This window comes from Haliotis rubra, unplaced genomic scaffold, assembly GCF_003918875.1.
Source record: "Haliotis rubra isolate DU_JTF1 unplaced genomic scaffold, ASM391887v1 Scf115, whole genome shotgun sequence".
Taxonomy (NCBI): Eukaryota; Metazoa; Mollusca; class Gastropoda; order Lepetellida; family Haliotidae; genus Haliotis; species Haliotis rubra.
In genome coordinates this window covers 501,989-526,312 of record NW_025765059.1, presented here as the reverse complement: position 1 = coordinate 526,312, position 24,324 = coordinate 501,989, and the positions used below count along the sequence as shown (strand labels likewise).

The window sequence follows — 24,324 nt, the reverse complement described above, 5'->3', positions numbered from 1 at the left end:
CATGTTCCTGTTCTATTTATATCCAAGGAATCACAAAATATGTGTACAAGAACAGAGTAATGAAGTGATGTGTGCAATCAATTTTCCATAATTCTAATAAATGCCACAAGGTACCTGGCTACAAATACAATATGACCTTGGTCTTTTTAAGTGAATGTTTGTTGATAGAACCATAAACATTCTCTGAAATAGGACCAAAAGCATGGTGACACTTATAGCATGCACAATTGTAAACATTTTGCTGTCCTCTGGTTATGGATTATTAAATCATGCTGTTGTTCAGTAGAGATAACGACCTTTTTTTAAATATACAGCCTTTGAGTTTTATTTGATAATATGAGCTTTCAAAACGTTAGTGATGTGCTAAGCAAAACGTGAGAAGTGCAGACGAAAACATACCGGCGTGTCGCCTGCGTGTTGGACAGAGTAGAACAATCTATTTGGACAAGTAAACAGGTGACGTGCATTACGAACAGCATAAAGACGAGAATTCTGTAAGTGCAACACGTTTTTGCAGAGCTTGTTTTTAATTTGAACTTTAAGAAATACAAACATTGGTCGATTGTGTGATTTGTTCTACGAATCGCTTCTCCGCCAATGAGCAATCACCACGACTCTCTCAACTGGCATTGCCAGTACGCTCTAGGCTGACAATAAAGAGTGGCAACCGGGTGTAATGTCAGCAGTAACTCAGACAATACTAAGGCAAACTAGATATAAAAATGCTAAAATATGTCATCCTTTATAATGCATATTACTTGCCTGTTAAATTTTGACAGGTGCCCAATGCGTGTTTTATTTGTAAGTAATTACCTCCCTTTGATTTTCATAGTTCTCTTTTTGAGACAAACTAAATATTTTGAGCCAAACTGGCTATATCCCTGGGCAATTAATCAATATGCTCTAATTGTTTTCGATACTAAATCAAGTCTGGTAAATAATCTCCCTGATAAGATCATTATAAAAAACCAATAGAGGTTAGGATTAAATACCCACGTACACAACTAATCTATATTTCAACTTTTTTTAAAAGCTGGAGTTTAGTGGCCCTATAAGTAGATGATACATCACTAAATACTGCTGTACAAGAACAATATGAATGTTGTGTTTGGGCTATTTAGACCAGTGAGCTAGCCTTAAGTACTTACATTTTCTCATTGGCAGCCTGAGAATGGATCTGCTGTGCATTGCCATGTGCCTACTGGTGCTGTTTACTGTTGGAGAAACACAGAAAGATAAACAACTGTATTGTGCAGGTGAGTTCAGGAACCATACCTAATTATGTTATGGAATTCAAGTATGAAACAGACTGTTCTCTGTCCATTATTTAGTGTAAGCACTGATCATGATTAGAGGTAAAGTATGTGGTTGTAAGTTGTATATAATGTTATGCCATCTACTCTGTAAAAAGTACACCAACTAATTTATCATGATCATTTGTGGGTTAGTCCAGTCTTGAGTTTTTATAGTCATGTTTGTCACAAGCACTGATCTATGCAATTGGAATATGGAGTTGACATGTTTCAACCATGTTGACAAGTCTGACCATGCCTTTTCAAACACACATTGATTGCTGTCAGAAGACTAATTTTAACCCAGATCTTTGATTTAAAGGGGAGAAGTAAAAAGTGCTCCATGGTGCCATGTGTAAAATACGACATCAACAGTTTAGGTAATCTTTAATGGCTGGATTGATTGTTTGAACAACTTGAATAAAATAAGCTGGGATGGCCAAAAAATGCCAGTCCAGTTTCCCTTTAACTGCTCGCTTATGGATAATAGAAAGACCAGTATTCACGAATAGCGTCTGACCCTCTGACAAATCCGGCATATTTGCCAACGGTCTGATAGAAGTCTACAACCCGCCGGCCCCAGTGTCTGACTGTATATTTCACAATGACTTTGACTGAAGTTGTTATATGGGACATGTGACACCTGTTTGCTGTTTATAAATCTTATGTTTGTTTATACTTTCATTGCCAATTATACGAAATGCTAAATCTGAAATGTATTTTTAATTTTATTCTATGGGTCCTGTGAATGTTCAGTGGGTCAGACAGACATCTGAAACTTACAGGATCCAATGTCCTGTTACTTTGAAACGCCATTCGTGAACACTGAAAGACTGTCTTCTGTTTACCTACAGTGTGTCGAGTCATGGTTGATGAAATGGCCTGGAGTATAAGTCAAGTTGATCCAAAGAAAACCCTGCAAGCGGGAAGTTTCCGTGTGGATCCAAAAGGCAACCAGGCTCTGAAAGAGGTACATGTTAAACAAAATGTGTCTTGGTATGTAACACGCACCCAAAGCCCATCTTTATGATGCTCATTAATGGCAGTTAATAACGTATTCTTTCAGTTTGCTACTTTCCCTTTCAGCAGTTTTGTAACAAACTGAATTTTTTTATGATAAGGCGCGCCTTTCCAAATTCCATGCCCAATGCATGCTCAAGGTGCACACAAGAAGGGCCACAGAATAGTGGTGGGAATCATTTGGAATAGGTGAGTCTGTAGAAGTAGGTCTTGAGATAAGAGTGAAAGGAAGAATAGTCTCATCAGAGTCTAATTTCAATGGGTAGGCTATTCCAAGCAGTAGCAGCAGAATAAGAAAATGTTCTATCGCCAAATTGTTTGGTCAGGACATGAGGGACAACAAGGAGCCGTTTGTTCTCTGATCTGAGAGATTTAGTGGGCTGGTAGATATCGAGGAGGCTGGACAGAGCCATTCCAGAGAGACACTTAAAAGCAAGACAACATAGTTTATTAGTTAATCTGTGCTCAATTGGGAGCCAGTGCAGTGACTGCAAAGTACATAATGCAGTATTCAGGGATGAGAATGGGTATGAGTGAAAAAATGAGCAGGGGGTCTTGGGCCCCAGGTCCCTTTGCCAGATCCAAGGGGGGATGATTCACAAGAATAACCCCATTGCAATAAAATCTGCGGAAAATTCTCATCCCTGAGTATTGTAAACATTGGCAGAAATAGATAAGCTGATATTTAGTTGTGTACCAACTACTAAATGTTTAGGGTGTGTCTATCTTTCTGTTAGATTCCATATGCAAGGTCAGAGACTCACTTGACAGAGCTGGTTGAGGAGATTTGCAGTCGCATGAATGAATATGCACAGACAACAGATGATGATGGAAAGAAAAGCATTGTCAGGACCAACTCCAGGAACGGCAAACCTCTGTCTCTCAAGAACATCAATATCAACCGAGAGATACAGCAACAACTACGTTTCTATGTAAGATAAAATCACATTTCAGCGTTCACACAGTGTTTGAGAGCATCTTTGACCATGTATTCGACAAAAGTTTTTGAGCTTTACGTTGAGAAAACAAACGTTCCTTCGGTCATATTGTTGTAATTCATTTTGCATTTATTTGAATGTGAGACAGACTCACAGTGTTCCTTTAAACAGTTTTACTTTAAGTCTGTTTCTCTTTGGTAACCCACAGCTGTCATTTTGGTTTCTTTACAGGCTTGAAGGTATCCACACAACAACTGAAAATATTTCTTGAATTTCATTATGATATGCACCAGAAATTGACAAAGTTGGGGACTCATAAAAACAATTCACAAATTAACTCTGACAGCATGCAGTATTGAACAAACGTAGTTCAAAAGTCCATAAAACTGTTTTTGATGAGTCACCAGGCATTTATATATTCTCATGGAAACGTATAAGGGAACATATGAAAGTACAAGTGTTCTTTTATCCGTTTTGTGTTAAGCCCATTTCTGGTGTCCCCCGCCGTGATATTGCTGGAATATTGCTAAAAGCAGCGTAAAACTAAACTCAGTCAGTCAGTCAGTTTTATCCGTTTCCAGGTTTCTTCACAACATGTATTGCACTGTGGGTGAAATTCTGGAAATTAGTTTCTATGAGTATATTTCCCTTCTACACTGCTGTTTTCTGGAAATAATCTACTACATACACAAGAAACTGTGGACTGTCATGTACATGTTCGGTTTTATTAAGGGGAGCTAATAAATATAACTGTCAGATTCATTAGAAGTTGGGAGTGGTTGTTCATTAGCGCAGGTTACTAGTAAGGTGAATAGGGCGGTGGGGTAGCCTAATGGTTCAAGCGTTGGCTCGACACGCCGAAGACCCGGGTTCGAATCCCCACATGGGCACAATGTGTGAAGCCCATTTCTGGTGTCCCCTGCTGTGATGTTGCTGGAATATTGCTAAAAGCGGCGTAAAACCAAACTCAGTCAGTCAGTAAGGTAAATATGGTATACTGATAAAAATGTTGATAGGATTATGATCATCTGACACTTTAGCATCATGAGGCAATCGAAATGAGATATTTTTTAGCTAGCATCCCTCTGTATTGTTTCTACACTGATGACAAATTGTGTTTGGTAAGCTATGCACCGATATGTGATGTCAATGTGCCCTGTTCCAGTGTGAATCACTGATCGAGGAGCATGAAGAGGACATTATTGGGCTTTTCAAACGCAAGAGTTTACCTAATGCTGACCGAATCATCTGTGGAGATGTTGCAGGTATGTCGTTACGGAGAGTAATTTTTGTCAGTGAATAGCCCTGTGTGCATGTGTGAGTTCATGTTCTCTCTAATATTTGAATTTTTTATGGTCAACTCATACATGTGCTATATTTACATGACACTCTCTATAATAAATGGGTGTGGAATATAGTTGCTGGATTCTTTTTTGAAAGTGGACAAAACACTCTAACTAGATAAATAAGCCTTCCTTGAAAACCTTCACTGAACGCTCTGGACTGGTATTTACTTAGTATTTGAGTTTCCTGTTTCTTCTGATAATGTGTGCCACCCTGTTGAAACAACCAGGATTTCAATTAAAACAGCCAGGAGTGCTCTCAACTGATATGATTCCCTTATCCCAGAAAGATTCAACTCTCATCAAGCCAAACCTTCTATTACCTTTGAACTGTTGATTCCATATTTTGCTGAATAGCTTTCATATCCAAGGGAGAGAACTCTGCATTTTTCACTCAATGATGGATCAGATGTTGGGAATCATCATCATTAATCACTATGAGGAAACAACTCATGATCACCTTTGGTCGTGACAGTTCTTAATCTTCATTTTCTTTCTTTTTGAGAAATTATTGACAAATAATGTAGATAGTCAAACAAACTGAGTCATTGGAAATCCAGTAGGAAGTCCTATTGGCAAGTGATTTCACGTCTCATACATTCACATCTCGTGTTTCAGCTGCATGTACTGAAGCTGAACTGAGTGAACCCCTAGCAACCTTGAAAGCTGAGGAAGAAATGGAGGAGACAGAGGAAGAACCTGAAGAAGACGAAACGGAGCAGGAATCAACTAAGGAGGAATTATGATGACGTTCATGTAGGAAATCTATTTCACTGATGTATGTATTCATTACCGTCATCCATGTGCAGTGTGTACAGAGAGCAAGCTGTCATCAAGACATTTTTCGTGGGAAAGTTTAGAACAATGTTTGGAAAGAATGTTTGACAAAATGACTTGTTATGGCTGATGTAATCTTGGATATACACGTATTCAATTATTGTTAAAGGTCACATGCAACCAAAAAATCAAACATAATTAAAACACAATGCATTCATTGCGTTATATTTCAGTTGAATTTGCATTTTTGATGATTTGTATCTGTAAGTCCATACCTAAAGTATTAGAATCTGCAAAGTTGTGTTTTACAATGCATGTGACCTTTAACTTTTTACAGTGTTCAATGTTTTACAATACAGCACATAAATGATGTGATTTATAAGTAATAAGTAGCACATAAGCTCTGTTTAGACATATGGATATGGTGAAATTGTCCCTCTGTTCAACTCTTTGTCAAGGCCATTTTACCAGACCAGAGTTTTGTACAAGACACCTTTGAAGTTTTGCTATTCAGTGATTTTTAGGACAAAACCTTCAGTGTGAATATAAGAAACACAATATATACACCTGGAAAGAGTTAGCACCACTTATACATATTATGATTAAACATGATTGTATCTAATTCTTGTTTTATTGTTCAGAACACATACATTTTTGTTTACAGTTACAATTTCATTTTGAAATAAGCAAACCTAAATCAAGTATGTAATAACGTTTTTTGTAACAGATCAACAACAATAGTTATTTCTACTGCAACAATGTGTGAAAGGCATTTCTGGAGTCCCAAGCTGTGATATTGCTGAAAGCGTAAAACCATACTTCCTCTTTGCATGTAAAGTGCTTGTACCTAGTTTCTGGTAGCAATGGTACTAAGTATCTTACCAAAGTAGAATCAGTGTCATATACAGATATTTTTAAAAGATGCATTGAAGTTTTGGAAAGTTAGATAAAGATAGTGTGGTGCTTACTAAATCCAAATGTTTTTTTCACATAAAATCAGCCATTAATAATTTTACCTTTACAAGATTATGGCGATAACTTGCTGTGAATTTAGCACATTAGACAGTAATCATGACAGCTGAAAAGCAAAACTTTGTAAGCTTCCTGTTCTGTGAAGTTTGTGTTTCCTCATGATATTGAAATAGTTGGAATCTTGTGCAGACAACTCACAACTACATACACAACACACATATATTTCTTTGATATTAGGTTTTGTATTAAAAAAAGTAGTGCTTAGTGTGATTCTTTCTTGTACTTTATGTTGTGGGGAAATGGATTTTATTTGTGTTTCTAAATGTTTTGTATACACATATCAAAACTTTCCTCGCAATATTTCAGATACAGAAAACTGTATGCATGACTGTTTGTCTCACTAGTAAGTCTTTCATCATCGTTAAAAACGTTTTTAGAAAATCATGTATGCATTGTGCTTAAAGCTTGGTATGAATGATTCACTTTTTTCAGAGCACAAATATAAGATAAGATAAGATAATTCTTTATTGTCCCAAGGGAAATTTGTTTTGCATCATACGTTCTCCAGTTTTTCATTCATAAAGCAGCCATACATAACATTGCAATTGGTAATCATGAAATAATCAGGATATAAATACATCAATTTAGTACACAAACATAGATATTGAATAGAATTTGGACAATTAAAAGACAAGTCATTCACAGAATTTGTATATAGCCTTACATACACCATTCTCAAGGTGGTTCTCTTGAGCAAGTTGTTTTTTTGTTATTTGTGCTACTTTAAAGCATTCGAAACAGTTGAGTGCTCATTCTTTATGACAGGTTGTTATAAAAGTTAAAAACAAGAAAACAAAAGCTGTCTCACACTAAGCATCTTGTAAAAATCATATTAAACTTAAAGTAAAATCAACAGATGTTTCCTTATCCTGTCTCTCATGATGCATAATGTGAGGCAGAATGAATATAAATATATCAGATTTGCTGAAAAATAAACAATTAATCTGTATTGATAGATTTGAATAAAAAGAAATGTAATAGATAAATGCAGACAGGCCTGTTTCAGGTGTTACATCCTTTCCCACATACATCTGCTTACTCTGCTCATACAGGTTTCACAATCAGTGTGAACACAGCAGCCATTTAGATGTGTTTTCAAGATGCTTTTAAACATATTTAGAGGCCTGCATTGTGAAAGAATCTATTTTTGATACATGTAACATTATTCCTGCAGGCATCTTGTTCTTACCTTAGAGTTCAGTGTCTCTTATCTTGTTAACCCAAGTAGGCTGTATAGTTGTGAATGTATGAAGCTGACTGCTGTTATTGAGTGCACTTGACTTTGTTACAAGCTGAATGTATCTGAACCCTGTGGGCATCTTGGTGTAGGTCAACAGTACTAGTATCGAATGGGTGTCTTTGGAGCCAACTGGGTCCTTTGTGTCTCTGGATGTAGGGAGTTCCATGTATCTGGGGAGTTACGGTGAATGAGGGTGTCTTGAAAGTGGCAGAGTAGGCATATAGGGTATGAATATATAAATGGTAAGAGTTGGAAGCACAAGAAAGCATTTTGATTGTGTATGATGCAGTGCAGAATCATGTACTCCTGTATTGACGTCCTCTCACTTGTTATCTGGATGTGACTGGTGTGTGCTGTTGTGTAAATAAATAATATTTTTAACATTCTGTTGCTTTGTTATCTTCATCCCAAAATAACGTGACTGATGGTGTTCCTTGGTATTCAGTCACACCCGTGAAAGGCGAATGTGATAAAGGTGTGTCAATCTCAACTAAGGATATGACAGTCATTCCAGCATTTTCAGAAACTGATTTTAATTTAATGCATTCACGCACGCACATACACTTGCTGGATGTCAAATGGTCGGACTTTCATCAACTCGCACCAAATGAAAAAATACCAGCGCCTTGAGCATGCACTAGTGCGTGGATATGTGCACTATATAAATATCCAATAATAATAATAAATAGAAACCTTTTTTAATATTTCAATGTTAGCAACTATCAATTTTTATGTTGCCTTTGTCATGCATGCTATAGTAACCATTGGGTAAATTCCGTTTCAAATTTATAGTTTATAAATTTTAACTTCATATCGCACCCGTTTCTCAATGCTTTTAAACAGGATTGACTCAATCATTGAGGAGAAGAGGGGTCTGCACCCTCGTATATTGTCTCGTAATCACAGTGGTTGGGTAATGCTTCTTCTGAAATCTGGGCTATTGAGGAAATGTGTTCCGATATTTAACCACTATTCCAACATTCATTTTTAGGAATATGTTTGATATGAACGGAAGTAAATGTGTTAAATATACAAATACTGTACCTAATCTGAAACTTTCAAGAAGTTACCTTCCGTCATATCACCGGAAAATTGATGGGTGCAGCGTTAAACAACAAACAAACAAAAGCCTCAGGACACGCCCCATCCTCGATAATCTCCAGGGTATACGTTCCGATAAATCTCCACAATATATAGGTATACCTTGGAGATTATCGAGGATGAACACGCCCATACTGATCCGGAACTTCCAGATTAACAGTCTAGAAGATCATCGGCGATTCCTTCCTTCCTGCGAGCTATACGTCATTTTGGGTCTGGTTAGAATGTGCCTGTATGTTTACAGTGGTACAAGACGTGGTCACATGAAGACGATTTGTAAACTTCTGGTCAGTAACGTGATTTCCGGTGGCTTGGCGTGTGTGAACAGCGGTTTTATGGGCTCTTTGGGATCAATTTCTTAAAGTCTGGTTTCTGATTAATCATTCTATGACATGAATGGTTAAACCATAGCGGTCTTTGCGAGTCCGATTACTATAATTTTGTTTCTGCAAAAACAACTGTTCCAATCTGCAAATTGCAGCCTAACAAATAAATTGGGATTACATTTTCTCAGTAAAGTACAAATTCTAGTACCTTTACGTTATCCCAACCGTGATTCTAACCGACACCCTTGGAGTAATGCACCTAATCACACCAACGTAGACTGGACTACCAGTTGTGAGGCTTCCATTTATGTGAAAGACACGGTGACTGAGTAGGTTAGATCGCTGACTTGGTCTGCTGGCTAAAAGGAGTCTTACTCTCAGGTTGTGGGTTCTAAAAGGTGTCTTACTCTCAGGTTGTGGGTTCTAAAAGGTGTCTTACTCTCAGGGTGTGGGTTCTAAAAGGTGTCTTACTCTCAGGGTGTGGGTTCTAAAAGGTGTCTTATTCTCAGGGTGTGGGTTCTAAAAGGTGTCTTACTCTCAGGGTGTGGGTTCTAAAAGGTGTCTTATTCTCAGGGTTTTCGGTTCTAAAAGGTGTCTTACTCTCTCAGGTGTCTTACTCTCAGGGTGTGGGTTCTAAAAGGTGTCTTATTCTCAGGGTGTGGGTTCTAAAAGGTGTCTTATTCTCAGGGTGTAGGTTCTAAAAGGTGTCTTATTCTCAGGGTGTGGGTTCTAAAAGGTGTCTTACTCTCAGGGTGTGGGTTCTAAAAGGTGTCTTACTCTCAGGGTGTGGGTTCTAAAAGGTGTCTTACTCTCAGGGTGTGGGTTCTAAAGGTGTCTTACTCTCAGGGTGTGGGTTCTAAAAGGTGTCTTACTCTCAGGATGTGGGTTCTAAAAGGTGTCTTACTCTCAGGGTGTGGGTTCTAAAAGGTGTCTTATTCTCAGGGTTTTCGGTTCTAAAAGGTGTCTTACTCAGGGTTTTCGGTTCTAAAAGGTGTCTTATTCTCAGGGTGTGGGTTCTAAAAGGTGTCTTATTCTCAGGGTGTGGGTTCTAAAAGGTGTCTTATTCTCAGGGTGTGGGTTCTAAAAGGTGTCTTACTCTCAGGATGTGGGTTCTAAAAGGTGTCTTACTCTCAAGGTGTGGGTTCTAAAAGGTGTCTTACTCTCAGGGTGTGGGTTCTAAAAGGTGTCTTACTCTCAGGGTGTGGGTTCTAAAAGGTGTTGTGTATTCACGGCTGATAGAGTTTTTCACAATGTAAACTACACACATGTAGAAAAAAAGACATTCGTTCACAGACTTGCGCTTTGTATTTTTTCTCTTGAAAACAGTTTTCCTGCTAAGTTAGTCAAATGTACGTACTGAGAGCGAGTGAGAGAGTAACGTAGATTTAAGCAATATTTCAATTTTATCAGGGCGTGTTAGCTTAATGTGGGAGTAAAGTCCAACATGCCCTAGTATAGGTCTAAGTCATTTACCTCATCGGTAAGACCCACGATCATGCGTAGGGTACTGACAAATTAACCTACGAACGGGGATTCGAACCGTCAATAAAGTGTTTCTGCTGTGCCAAAGGGACGCATGTCTGTCCAGCAAATTGCGGCGCCATAGCCAACTGGGCCATCTGTTCTCCCTATGCTGAAACATGCCAGAAGAAACTAAAACAGGCTTGTTTCCCACCATAATGTTGTTTTTTCACCCAAGTGGTAAAGGTTTGCAAGCTTTCCTGTCACGCCGTGATATAGCTGACTTATATGTCAGAATAAACTTTATTGCTCGAGACCTAGCCGTACTGGTAGTGAGAGAGGACCGATCACCTAATGAAACTGCTTCTTTTCCCACACTCACTCAAGTGATGGCCTTGCATAATATAACTGCCACATAGTAATCTGTATATCACGTGAACTGACCTTTGTCTTGGTTGTTAACAAATGCACTTATTCTGTAATAAATCTGGCCTGAGACTTTCGACGCACTTCATATACGTTCTTGCATTATTATATATACTACTGGAAGAAGGTAACTGACATTATGTGATGTTATGCCATTCTTTAATGCAAAAAGATAAAAACATGATGAGTGATGTTTTCCTTGGTCATTGTTGACAGGATTATATTGACATTGGTATGATTTGACACCAGGCATCGTGACACGCCCTTATAGAGATATGGTGTCAAAAGTGTGTCCACCATTGGCGTTGATGCAGACTTGACAACGACGACGCATAGACGACACTAAGCGATTGAAGAAAGCTTGGTGAATATTGTCCCACGTCTGAGCCAACGCTTGTCCCAATTCAGCTAACGCCAATGGCTGATTCTGGGCTTGACATAAACGTCTCTCCATTTCATCACACGCGTGCTTGATAGGGGACAGGTCCCGAGAAACATCTGCCCAGGGAATACCGGAATGTTCTGCTGTCTCAGGAAATCTGTGACAACAAGAGCGACACATGCACGAGCATTATCTTGCTGAAGCGTGAAGTTACGTCTCTGTCCTTGAATGAACGGCTGCACATGAGGCCCAATGATCTCATTCCTGTATCGCAGGCCTGTCATACTGCCTTTGACAAAGACAAGTTGTGTATGACCTTGAGATGTGATGTCTCCCCATATCATTTTGTTGTTGCTGCAAAACTGTCGACGTTGAACAACGCACGCGTCAGCATACCGTTCACCTCACCGTCTGCACATCCTTGCCCAGCCATCTGAGCTGTCCGGATGAATTCTCGACTCGTCAGTGAACAAAACACCACCCCAATCTTGTCTCCTGTACCGTATATGCTGTTTGCACCAAAACGTGCCTGTCGGAGAAGTTAAAGCAAAACTGGACGCATTGCAGACCGTTGGGGCCGGATTTTGTGCTCCTTCAGTCGGTTCCGTACAGTCCAGGAACGGTTCCACAGTCAAACTGGCAGTCTGGAGTCCATTAGTTAGATGGGTCAGCCGAATGTGGGTATTCATGCAAAGTGCTTTGATACATGTTTATTTAAGGATATTTCAACTTTTCAAATAACTTTTATTTTATGCAATTTTATTTGGGGCACAGAAATGATCCTATAACAGCGACTGGGGTTCGTGACAATCCATTGTCATATCAAAATGACTGTATCGCAAGTGGAACCGTACAATCAATGTAAAGAAAGGATAAGTACGCAAATAGAAATAGTGCTTCACGTTTCAGGATGTTTTCTCGACGATTCTATCACAGAGCTTTGTTTAAACACGTGCTGACTCACCAAACCTGAACCGGTGAAAAAAACCTGCAATATCTTGAATGAACTGTGTAAGAACCGAGGAATCATCACTTGGCGGCTGACTGCACTAGAGGAACATGCTTGTCACCTTCTCAGAACACATACTGGTATCCTTTTCGGAGATATACTGCCTAATGCTTGACAGTGATCATATTTCGATGGTAATAATAATCCAAGAAGAAATATGGTTTGAAATATCCTGCAACAGTGATTGGGTACCCCTGTGGGACCTCAGTGTCATGTGCTCGATGTGCACCAGGTCGTTGAATACCCGTGAATCATTGCACATCATAATAAGAGATCACAGCAACCTTTGCAACTGTGCATTTCAAGCAATGACTTCTGTTATGTAACCTTAGTACCCGAGACATCACGTGACACAGATATAGATGCAGCCTTGTAAATGGCTCATCAAAACGTCACGTGGCCATCTTTGTGGTCAGCTAAATTGTGACGAACAGTGCCTTGAATCGATTACAGACTACACGATCAACAGCGTTTCACCACACATCGGAAAAGTAGACATTTTGCAGATGAACACGGACGTATTTCCATTTGAAGTGGTGGTCCTTACCACACTTTAAGTAGTATATATGGTAACGGGATCACATTTCCCTTAGAGCTCTCTTCACTGGCAGTTTATCTTATGTTGTATCTTTAGTTTTATGCAATATTTAAATCGAAGCCGTGAGAGAAGGTGTTCAGAGGAGTTCCCATTCCTTGCATAACAAGTGTTCACTATACATAGTGGACACTGTAGGTATGAACCTTTTCTTTGAACTGGTCTTTCATGATTAGTTTTTGTTTGATATACACGTTAACGCCAAAACATATAATCTCGAGTATCGAAAATGATTTTACTGGTAAGAAAAGAAATTATATGAAATTGTATTTATTGGCAAATTATATGCATTGGAATCTGTTCGATGGCGCCCACCAGTTATACATATCGATCACACCGAAGAGCCACCTCCAACGCTGTTACTCGTTTCCTTCAACAAGAGATAACACAATGTAATCAAAACATCCACCCTAAAAGGTATAATTTATTATACATTAACCACAGGGTAACACCTCCCAGGGTAATTTTTAAGTGTTTGAAATGAAGTTATTTCAGTCATGATACTCCCTGATTCTGTTTGTGGTTTCTTTATGACGCTTACCGCCTCCGTGGTGTAGTGGTTAGAGCGTCCGCCCGGAGAGCGGAAGGTCGTGGTTCGATCCCCCACCGCGTCATACCAAAAGACGTTAAAATATGGTACTTGTTGATCCCTGCCTGGCCCTCGGTTTTAATGGGTCTGGTCGGCTCGGAGTCAGTATAATGTGTCTGAGTGGGGTATTCATGCTTCACTGCGGCATGGTATCTCAGTGAGCTAGCACTATGAAACCAGCTTAAGTCTGGGCTAGTACAAGCAGCTGCACATACACATACACACGCATGCACGTCGTCATATGAGCGAAACATTCTCAAGCACGACGTAAAACCCAATTTCACCTCACCTCACCTTTATGACGCTGGCAGGTTGCGTTAATCGACGTTAAATAGAGGTAAGTAAATGAGGATGCCAATAATCGAAAGTGGCCACATAAAGCTGAACGTTTAAAAGTGATGGCTGACTGTGGTGAATTTTATAAGGAATCCTGGGACGCTACTCCTGCAAGGGCCCCGTACATTACGTCAACAATAATATTAGTAATAACATACAAAATTTGTATAGCGCCCTATTTGATTTAGGAACTAAAACGTCCAACTAAGACGCTCAACCATCATTCTCACTGAAGTAAAACCCCTCAATTTAAGAGGCAGACAATCTGTTTCAAAAGATGGCACAAAATATTTTTTTATCCTATTGTGAGTTCCACAACTTAAAAAATAAGGTCATGAAATGATGAATTTGGTTTGTCTCTTCTCATGTTTCCGACACATTGCACGTGCATTACATGGAAAACTTTTTTTGCATGCACTTTTCATGTATTGTTTTCATTTTATATTACAAACGTTTACAAACTCATTTTCGGATGCGCCTGTGCGTTTCTTTTTTTTTTTAAAGTGTCTATATGTATAAAAAGTGAAATCCACAAATGGCATTGTAATTGTGATGACTCATGGATTCTTGTGATATTCGAAAATAAGGTACCCTTGGAATGTTGTCTCTTCAACATCTACTTAAGTGAAAACTCGGTTGGCAGGGCCGACGAAATGTACGTACTAAAAGATTGATGGCACTGATGATGTGTACCCTACTCAGCGTGTTAAACTACAGAGATAAGCTTCCTCGTCAGATAGACTGATACCTTATCTACTAACCACGTGACAGCACTGGGCCGTGTTTTTCAAGTTTGTTCAAATACCGGTGTTTCGGTACTGGTATCTCCCGAGACATGCTCGGACACATTGTGTTGATGTGCGTCGTCCACATAATAATTGCAGGTAAGTAGTTTTAGAATCATTATGTGTTATTAAACACTGCGAACCTAACGAATTTGGTGTTTAGAACAATTCTTTCACGAGTAGGAACCGCTGTCAGGCGAGGTTACAGTTTAATCGGGATATTGTTCCAATTATCTACCAGACAAATGTCCCTTTTTATGATGAAGGTGATTATTTGTTTTAACGACTTCCTGTTTTTGGACATACATGTCACTTTGAGTCGTAGTGTCAGTGTGAGAAGGTCAGTGTCAGCGAACATCCCATCCATATGCCCGGGTGACGGTCTCCACAATGCATGTCATCTATCCAGTCACGCGTTGGATCTGCAGTGACCCCGTTACAGATCCGCTTCCATTCACGCATACTCTTGACATGATTCTACTGGGCCGGTATATGACGCCCAAGGATGTCCGAAATATGTTCCAGCAGATCTGGACTCATGGCGGGACACACAAGAGTCGTCAATCATTTTTGTGCTTTTTCCCACAAAAGGCAGTTGGCCTGCATATCCTGGGTGAGAAAGCAACATTACTGTTTCTTGAAATTCTCAGTACGTCTATCTGTGAGATGTACCAGGAACCTGCTTACGCATGGTTTTCGAATTTGTCACTGTAACAGCGCGGTGGAAAGCATTACACTAAGGGATTTTTTCAATTTCAGGCATACATAGAAACACTCATTTTGAAGTGCTGATAACTATCGACGTTAACAAGTGCGGTCATTCTCAAGATTTTGACATTCAATCATCAAGAAATCACGTAATGTCAATAACCGAGCACAATGTCGATATCAGGTCTTAGTTTCGCCATATGCAATAAAGTTCGTGGCACCCATCCACCCCTTCCCACCCCTCCTCTTTGACGGTATCAGACGTTGAATATGACGTTGAGACATGCGTTCCATTGTCGATGGAGTGCCTGTCCCAATATAACGAGATTTGGTAGTGGAGGATCTCTCTGGCCTATTTTGTGAGCCATGATGCCCCAAGCGTGTTCAATGGATTGAGATCATGACTCCTAGCGGGACAAAGGTTCAGCTGTTTCCGCCTCTTGAATGTCGGAATGTCGTGTAACAACCCTGTTCAGCATGTCAGTGATGTACTGTTGTCAATTCAGATTTTGTCTGCCACAAGGTCAATCTTGCAGTCATGCGAGAGGCACCCCTACACCATCAATACACTTGCTCCAAGATATTCCACAATGCATGTACAGTGTTTCTAGGCTCGGCCGTTAGTCATGAACAAAATAACTTTCGTCCCACCAGTTGACCCTTTCCAGTGACCTCAAATTCCACTGACGTCGAGGCTGACACTGAGCTAGTTGTGCTGCTTTGCGCTCTGGGAATACCAACCGATGTCTGATTTTAGGGGATTTCGGATCCTTCTGTTGGTAGCCACTCTGTTTTAACACGCTACTTAACTTGAACAGATGAAGTCTGAGAAGGGTTGTATCTTGTCACTCATGATCGACCTGAACGCTGGTCAACGGTCTTCAACGTCATTAGTTTCCTGAAGTTTTGTGGCCAGTGACAACCAACATTTCTTGCAATAGCCCTCAATGGCGTGCCGGCACACCGCACTCCAATAATTTAGAATCTTTGAGCAGTTGAGGAGGCCCCATATTTGCTTATCAACAATTGGTTTTCCAAGTTATCGAGGTGTTTGTCGAATATACTTGCGCAATGATGGGTACAAGTATTGCACATGATGCTAGCTTTCAGTACGTGCATATCTAAAATGAATGTATGGTGCTCCAGAAGGGTCACAATAATCATCCAACAAAAAGAGTTATTAATATGATATCAATATAAAGGTCTGTATGGGAGTTTCAAAGTACAGGTAAGCATGCAGCTGCACAGAGGTAGGGGAGTGAAATGAAAGGATCAGACACATACTGTAACAGATGAATGTAACTTTGAAAACAAAACTATATATTTATTAATTTATGGAGATATATTATGAAATGTGCATCTCCTCTATCCACACTGTACACATCGTCTCGGCTTACCATTAAAACAAATGTCACTGTTTATGTTTTGTTCTGTAGATTTGGAAGCAGATACTGAATTTTGCAAAAGTGGTTTTACATTTCAACCATTAAGCGTATCTCGCTTATAACTAGATGTGTACACTGGTTTGAGCTTCTGATAGGAGCTGTATTTCTTCCTGAGCTGTTCATAATTAATACTCTCTGATCATATCTTGAACAAAAGAAGAGGCATGACTAGAAATAGATGCCCGACAGCAACCCAGTGACTGATAAAGGCTGGTTAGATTAGTGATTTTTCACAACCATATCTCGTCTGTTTGTATTGCCAGATGTCAGGCATTATTGACGTTATATACTACTCTACGTTTGCTAAGAATCAAGTTTTAATGAAGAAAAAACAATCACCCAAGAAATAGAATGTTTATGTAACACCTATAAGGCCTCAGTTTCATTATAAATGGACAGAGGCAGAATGCACTTGTGTCATCTCAGCATCTCGGCGACCGAAGATATAACCAGACGCAGAGGTATGCGTTAACGCGTCAACACACGTCACGTTGCAAACGTCATCGGTTTCGGCCAAGGTGTGGCGAGCAGAACATTGAATCGTTACGAGATGGTTTGACATTCTATCAAGTAAACCGCAGACGACACACGCTAGAAACACCCAGCTGGGATACAGGTTTCTTCTGGTAGCAGCATTCACGCTGTGTCAGCCATCACGCTCAGAAATGATCTGAGGAACACAAATGGCGTTAACGCTTCTTTGTGATCAGATACTGTGATCACACAATGCTCAGATAATCTCATTCTGACGGGCAATCTGACTGATTATTGGTCACGTGCTGTTTGTTTCACAAGGCAACTGACATTTGTTCGTAACACGTGTTTTTCTTTATGCACAGTTTGACGTTTGACTTATTACCTCGTGATCCTTATCGAACTTTGAGTAGTATATATCTTCTATAACTAAAGACCGAAAATGTCAATCGGGTGAAATGCGTACTTGGTACGTTCACGAGAGTCAGTGTCCACTGTTAGGAATATATATGATATAGGTTTGCATGCAAGTTGAAAACGTATGCTTGATTCCTAACCAAATCAAAACTACAAGCGTAGAAACCCCTTTATCATATTTATATGTTTCCTAAATCCTAAAATCGAATAACGTATTGTTCAGCATAGCTGAATATTGTGACTGCAAAGTGAACTTCTAATTTGCACTTGTATATGCCTCGTGGACATAGTGGTGCATAGACGTACACTTAATTATGATCTATATAGAATAAAAGTAAAATATGACGCATCATGTCAATGTGGCGATAGATGTGAGAATGTTTTTCATTTCTTCTTTGAATGTCCATTGTATACTATTCAAAGACATAAACTGTTAACATCTTTAGAACATATTGTCCAAAATAGAACACTGATTGATATTCATGTTATCTTAGATGGCAATGCAGGTCTCTCAATCACTGAAAACCAGAATGTTTTCAAATATGTACACATTTATATCTCTCAAACAAACGTTTCTCAGTTAACATCTGTTGTGTATATCCTAGCCTATGTCTGTCACTTGTGTACTTGTTGTAAGATGAATCGTGTAACTATCGGGAGAGGGCTTTTCTAAGTTGGATAACCTGTGTCCCATCCTTTTCTTGAATGAATAAAATATATATAAAACAAAGACGTATATTTGCACCCTCCAACTACCTCTCACAGCGTGGTGTAACAGGAGTATGATGATGTGCGTGTTCACTTCAATGTGGTGAAAACAAACATAATGTAGGATATGTACTACCCTCAAACAAACGATTTAATCTTAATAAAAATTAAACGTGTGTGAAAATTCGGATTTCCCTCTTCTACGATTTTGCTGGATAGGCCATTTAAGGCGCTGAAGTCCCTTGTGTAGAACATAAGATTTCCACTCGTGGTATATAGTGTCAGAGGAAGTTGTACACTCATTATGTTCCCAGATGGAAGCTACCCACACAGTGGTACTTCCTTGAAACAATCATTGAAATCTTGATAAAAGGAGCATGTTCGATTGTTCCTTACAGGTCAGAATTCATTAAGTTGATAGGCCTGTACTAGATCAATCGATAGAAGGTATGTTATGGGCGTCGACGCACACTTTAAGACGACCACGAGCGTATGTGTGTATTTCAGAACATAGGACGACTCATGTGGGGACTTCAAAGACATTTATTGCAGGGTAGATCACTTGAAACCACGTTTCACTTGTGTTGTGGTGTATTGAACATGAGTGAAAGTAAGCAATGATCCTTGGGTTTTCTGTAAGACAAAACTAAAGAATATCTCATTTCTGTACACAAATAGTTTAATCACTCAGCTCTTAGAGTCATAAAACAATTTCGGTGTCATCTGATATTAGTTATTTCACTCGATATACTTTCATTCTCCCGAAATATTTGCTTAACGATACCATGCTTCTCCAAAATCAGATAATGACGTTTGAAAGTTTCTAAACTATCTGAACTGGTATTCTTGAATAGTCTAAAGTTGCATGGATGTTTTATTTGCATCCATATTACGTCACACATGTTAAAAACATGTTTGATTCCTCCATTCTTATCGGTCAGAGGAACTCTGGACAGGTACTGCGACAGATTAAGGCAGTCAGCGTCTTCACCTTACACTTTCAGGTTCTACAAACCTGGCCTTAAACAAACCCGCAAAGCAGAGCACCACCGCTTCACAGGTATACCGTGCATCCACGGCTGTCGATGGATCAGAGCGGAATGGCAAAGATAACGGGGTCAAGTGTGCCTACACAAAGAAGGCGACTACAAGTTGGTGGCAGGTAGACCTACAGTCGGAATACCTCATAACAAGTCTCAGAATATTTCGGCGAACAATGGGTAGGAATACAGTACTTTACGCTGAACGTACACACTGCATGCAACATAAATGTAGTATACGTCACACGCCGAGTAATACTTGCCGTATATATGGGCATACTTCACGTAATATGCACTTACATAATGCCTTCTCAGTATGTGCGTATACTTCACACGTACTGTACAGTCGCACATTAATATGCCACTTCCATGCATGTACATCACACAATGCAAACCCGAATAATTATGGAATCCTTAATGGGACATCGTCGCTATGTCGCTTATTGTCGCGTTGTCGCGCATTCTAACGCATTTTTACACAACTTAGATTGGGCGGCAATGCGGCATAATTATGCTGACCTTGAAAATTGTCTCTGTGTGGCATTGTCGCCCTTTGGTAGGAAAAAACGTCTTATCTTCTTCTTCGACAAATGGCCAAAAGGTTGCGCTGTTGCATTGTCGGATTGTCGACAAATGAGATGTGTGACGTGGATGTACGGTGCGATGAGATGTGTGATGCAAGGTGCGATTAGACGTGTAATGCACAGTGCAATGAGATGTGTGATGTGTAATGCACGGTAAGATGAGATGTGTGATGCACAGTGCGATGAGATGTGTGATGCACAGTGCGATGAGATGTGTGATGCACGGTGCGATGAGATGTGGGATGTACGGTGCGATGAGATGTGGGATGCACGGTGCGATGAGATGTGTGATTCACGGTGCGATGAGATGTGGGATGTACGGTGCGATGAGATGTGGGATGCACAGTGCGATGAGATGTGTGATGTGTAATGCACGGTAAGATGAGATGTGATGCACGGTGCGATGAGATGTGTGATGATGTGATGAGATGTGTGATGCACAGTGCGATGAGATGTGGGATGCACGGTGCGATGAGATGTGTGATGTACGGTGCGATGAGATGTGGGATGTACGGTGCGATGAGATGCGTGATGTACGGTGCAATGAAATGCATGATGTACGGTGCAATGAAATGCGTGATGTACGGTGCGATGAGATGTGTGATGTACGGTGCGATGAGATGTGTGATGCATGGTGCGATGAGATGTGTGATGCACAGTGCGATGAGATGTGTGATGCACAGTGCGATGAGATGTGTGATGCAAGGTGCGATTAGACGTGTAATGCACGGTGCGATGAGATGTGGGATGCACGGTGCGATGAGATGTGGGATGCACGGTGCGATGAGATGTGTGATGCACAGTGCGATGAAATGTGTGATGCATGGTGTTCCCCGCCGTGATGTTGCTGGAATATTGCTAAAAGCGGCGTAAAACCAAACTCAGTCAGTCAGTTAGTCAGTTATTTCGACAAGTTTAAAAGTCAATCTTATCTGCATGTTTTTTTAACATCTGTGAGCTTTTACTGGCACAGTAATAGGTATGAAACTGTCCAAAGATAATAATAAGGAAATGTCAGTCCTTATCATACACATCCAATGGAGCTTGTTGCTTTACTGAAGATAACCCAAATGATTATCAGATGAATACTTTGATCGGGTACTTTCATTTAAACTATCATATTCCGGTTTAGATAGATAATTTTATTGCAAACAAAAGGTCACAGGCAATATTGTTCAAATCAGGTTTGGTAGTGCGAAAGAGCACGAAAAAGAGTTATTTAACATTAATAGTTAGTTTTAGAATAAACCTTCTCGACAAAATGTTTTGTTCTATCCATTATTGCGCAGATAGACGCAAACCAACATACATTAGAATTCAACTCCAATCACATTTCTCACAAAATATCGATTCTATGTTTGTGTGGTTGCCTGCTTCAAGAGCCTGAATACGCTGTACCTAAATCATGTTAAGGGGATTCTAAATCTTTTACAATTAAAATTAAACAAGTAGGATACTGTAGGAGTGTCTTGAAAAGCTTAAAATACATGTATTTCTTTACCATCAAACCTGTGATGACCATTTCGGGAACTACATATCCTTATGTCTTGCGAACAAACAATATGATATTATTAAATAGTGAATTTGAGGTTAGCCTTTTATTGTTAAGAGGAACAAATCAGTATACGATCCTGTTTTTGTGAACCGGAATATTCACACCGGTAGTCCACTCTTGGATAAAATACCATTTCTCTGATACCTCTTTTAAAACTTTAAATAATGGTAGTACAATACGCTGTATTAAAATAATCATTAACCCATCCATGCCGGTGCTCTCTGATTTGAAATTATATATAGTATTTTGAAGTCCTCTCTTCTAATTTTCCTTCCTTCTAATCAACTATGGCTTTAGTCAGTCTGTCACATTCAACGATTTAATAAATCAAAGCAAACATCAATTGTAGCATTTGTACCACAAATTCTTTCTTCTAAAAAGTGTTCTCTATTTTGAGACTTACAGATTTCGTTCTTGTCTTATTCTATCCTATCATATTACTCACGACTTCACCTGTCTCTTCTGATTTCGTTGAGGCATGTACATCTCACTCCCAGTGAAAATGAAACCACCAGAATTTCTTGTCAATGTGCACTAAACTGCTTTCCAGATTTCTTCACCAACATGGAGTAGTGCCTCTTCAGTATACCAGATACTGACATATATATTTGTATGGTAGGCACAAACTACTTTTCGAACATAAAAACTAGGATAAAACTTCTCAGAAGATAATTTACTTCTCTACTCGTACTCCATCGAAATGTAAATGAACCTTCATAATTGACATTATCTTGGCCATCATCTGAATGAAGCGTACGTAAAGACATTGCTTACAAGCAGCTGTACCATGGCTATCCTGGGTGCCGTATAGAGAAAGATACCTTCAGTAATACAATTTATTCCCCAGTGCCAGCGTCACTGCCACACTATCTATGCAATAATTATCCCAAATCATAGGCAAACAAAACATTTATCATAATTATTCAAAATACTACCATCAAAATGTATCTGTTAATCAAATTGGTCTGGCTGGGAATCCAAAGACAAGTTAACAGGACCTTTAAGAAAATCCAGAATTTCGCCATCCATAAAATCTTAATCTGTCCGAGTTTTAGAATTAAAATGTTCCCCACTTACATGACACGTCGTCAGTCTGATTTAGGAACTCGTCTTGCAGTATGTGTACACCATTTGAAGGAGTTGCATGTCTTCTACAGAATTTTGGGTGGGTATTTGGCCAGTTTGCACGGGACATATATATGTGTATACCAGTAACTTCCATTTATCTATTAGTACTTATATACCGCTGTCTTGGAAATTTAAGTCATTGATATACAAAAACCGCTATTCAACCAATTTATTGACAGTGCCAGTCACCTCTCCCTCTGTTACAAAGGCGTGTATTTATCATGGCATTAAGAGGATAGCATTATAGTGTGGCTATTTCGGTTGTCCAAGACATATATGGGTTTTATATGTTCGAAACCGGTAATCCGAAACAAGAGTTTATCTCATAAATGATTAAGATGCATTCATGAGCATGATTTTACTTCTAAATAATAATTGTTGATAAGTGTTTGATAATGATAAAACGATGGCGCTTCTCGCCCATACATCATGACTATTGTTACAAACAAACGATGATGTGTTCTACTGAATCTACCTTTTTAGATTATGACTTCAAGAATCTGACGATCGAAGTTAAAAAAGAATCGGGCTCACCGGGAGAACTCTGCTATCATTTTAAGTCTCCGACTTCTGCCGACAACATCCGAATGAACTGTAAAGAGCCGGTTACAGGTAGATACGTCCTGATCACTAAGACGGATCACAATGAAAAGACGCCTCTGATTCTGTGTGAAGTACAAGTGTTCTCCGAACCCATGAACAAAGGCATCGAGGGTTAGTACGCAATTCTACTCTGTGTCCAGTTTGCAGGATCTAAATTTTGATATTTTGTTTCGTTTATGTGTGACGTTTTAAGGTCAAATGTAAAACAGCTCTTACGATGAGGGATGAGGACAGGTTCCCCAGTGGTATCAGGTTGGAAGTACAAGTTACTCATGGGTCCAATTGCGGATCACTGTCAGGAACATTTTCTTGTTCAATAGTTTCCCCAAAGGTTTACACACCGTCGCACAGTTCACAACATTCATTCCTTCCTACTCTAGTTATGTGCTACACTCTTTAAGAAAAGAAACGCATAAGCCATTTTTTAGAAGAATTTATTGCGTTAGTTTAAGAGCAATTATTTCATGTAATTTCAATTGTTAAAAGGCGAAACTTCACACGTATGTAGACAAGGAGTTCGCCAACACAACATTTATTGTTGTGTTTTCATTACTTATACCCCACTTCCGGTCTCGTTGCCATGGTTTCCTTTGTTAAAAGTGTAGGTGTATTGACCGGTACACCTGTCAAAAGTGTAGGTGTATCAATGATACACCTACACTTTTTCACTAGGGTATACCGAAGCAATAAAGACACAACAAACGGTGAATTATAATTTTATTTCAATGGACTCACATTGAGATTTCGATTGTTTCAAAATCTTCCTTATCATCCAGGTCGAAATGTGACGCTAACGAACTGTCAATTTGAGAAAGAAAATCCTCTGTCCACTCTTCAGCATCCATGGCGAACGAACGTGTGATCTTCCAAATGTTTTCTATGCCACATGCGAGTCAGAGAACGCATGCGCATTGGTCTGCCCATACAAATGTCAATTATCAGTAATATTGTGCATATTTGGGGCTACTTGAAGTCATTCTCGCGCCCGAACTGGTGTTTAAAATCGTGGG

General features: G+C 39.4%; 1 protein-coding gene across 2 annotated transcripts; it reads left to right on the top strand.

Annotated features, from left to right (window-relative positions):
- The first annotated feature begins 368 nt into the window (after positions 1 to 368).
- On the top strand, positions 369 to 8,023 carry LOC124254283 (protein canopy homolog 2-like). Of its 2 annotated transcripts, none has more exons than XM_046688207.1 (6): positions 369 to 456; positions 1,165 to 1,256; positions 2,147 to 2,262; positions 3,050 to 3,244; positions 4,416 to 4,515; positions 5,212 to 8,023. In XM_046688207.1, the coding sequence occupies exons 2-6, from the start codon at positions 1,172 to 1,174 to the stop codon at positions 5,337 to 5,339; spliced, it is 624 nt and encodes a 207-aa protein (XP_046544163.1). In that variant the 5' UTR covers positions 369 to 456; positions 1,165 to 1,171; the 3' UTR covers positions 5,340 to 8,023. The 2 variants fall into 2 exon arrangements, with proteins under 2 accessions (XP_046544163.1, XP_046544156.1); XM_046688200.1 differs by having other exon boundaries at positions 375 to 494.
- The last annotated feature ends 16,301 nt before the right edge of the window (positions 8,024 to 24,324 follow it).

Bases quoted from the DNA above. Each gene is read 5' to 3' on its own strand.
- LOC124254283 (XM_046688207.1), top strand. From the start codon at position 1,172: ATGGATCTGCTGTGCATTGCCATGTGCCTACTGGTGCTGTTTACTGTT. The intron at 1,257-2,146 runs GTGAGTTCAGGA...GTTTACCTACAG, and splicing joins TAAACAACTGTATTGTGCAG to TGTGTCGAGTCATGGTTGAT. The intron at 4,516-5,211 runs GTATGTCGTTAC...CTCGTGTTTCAG, and splicing joins CATCTGTGGAGATGTTGCAG to CTGCATGTACTGAAGCTGAA.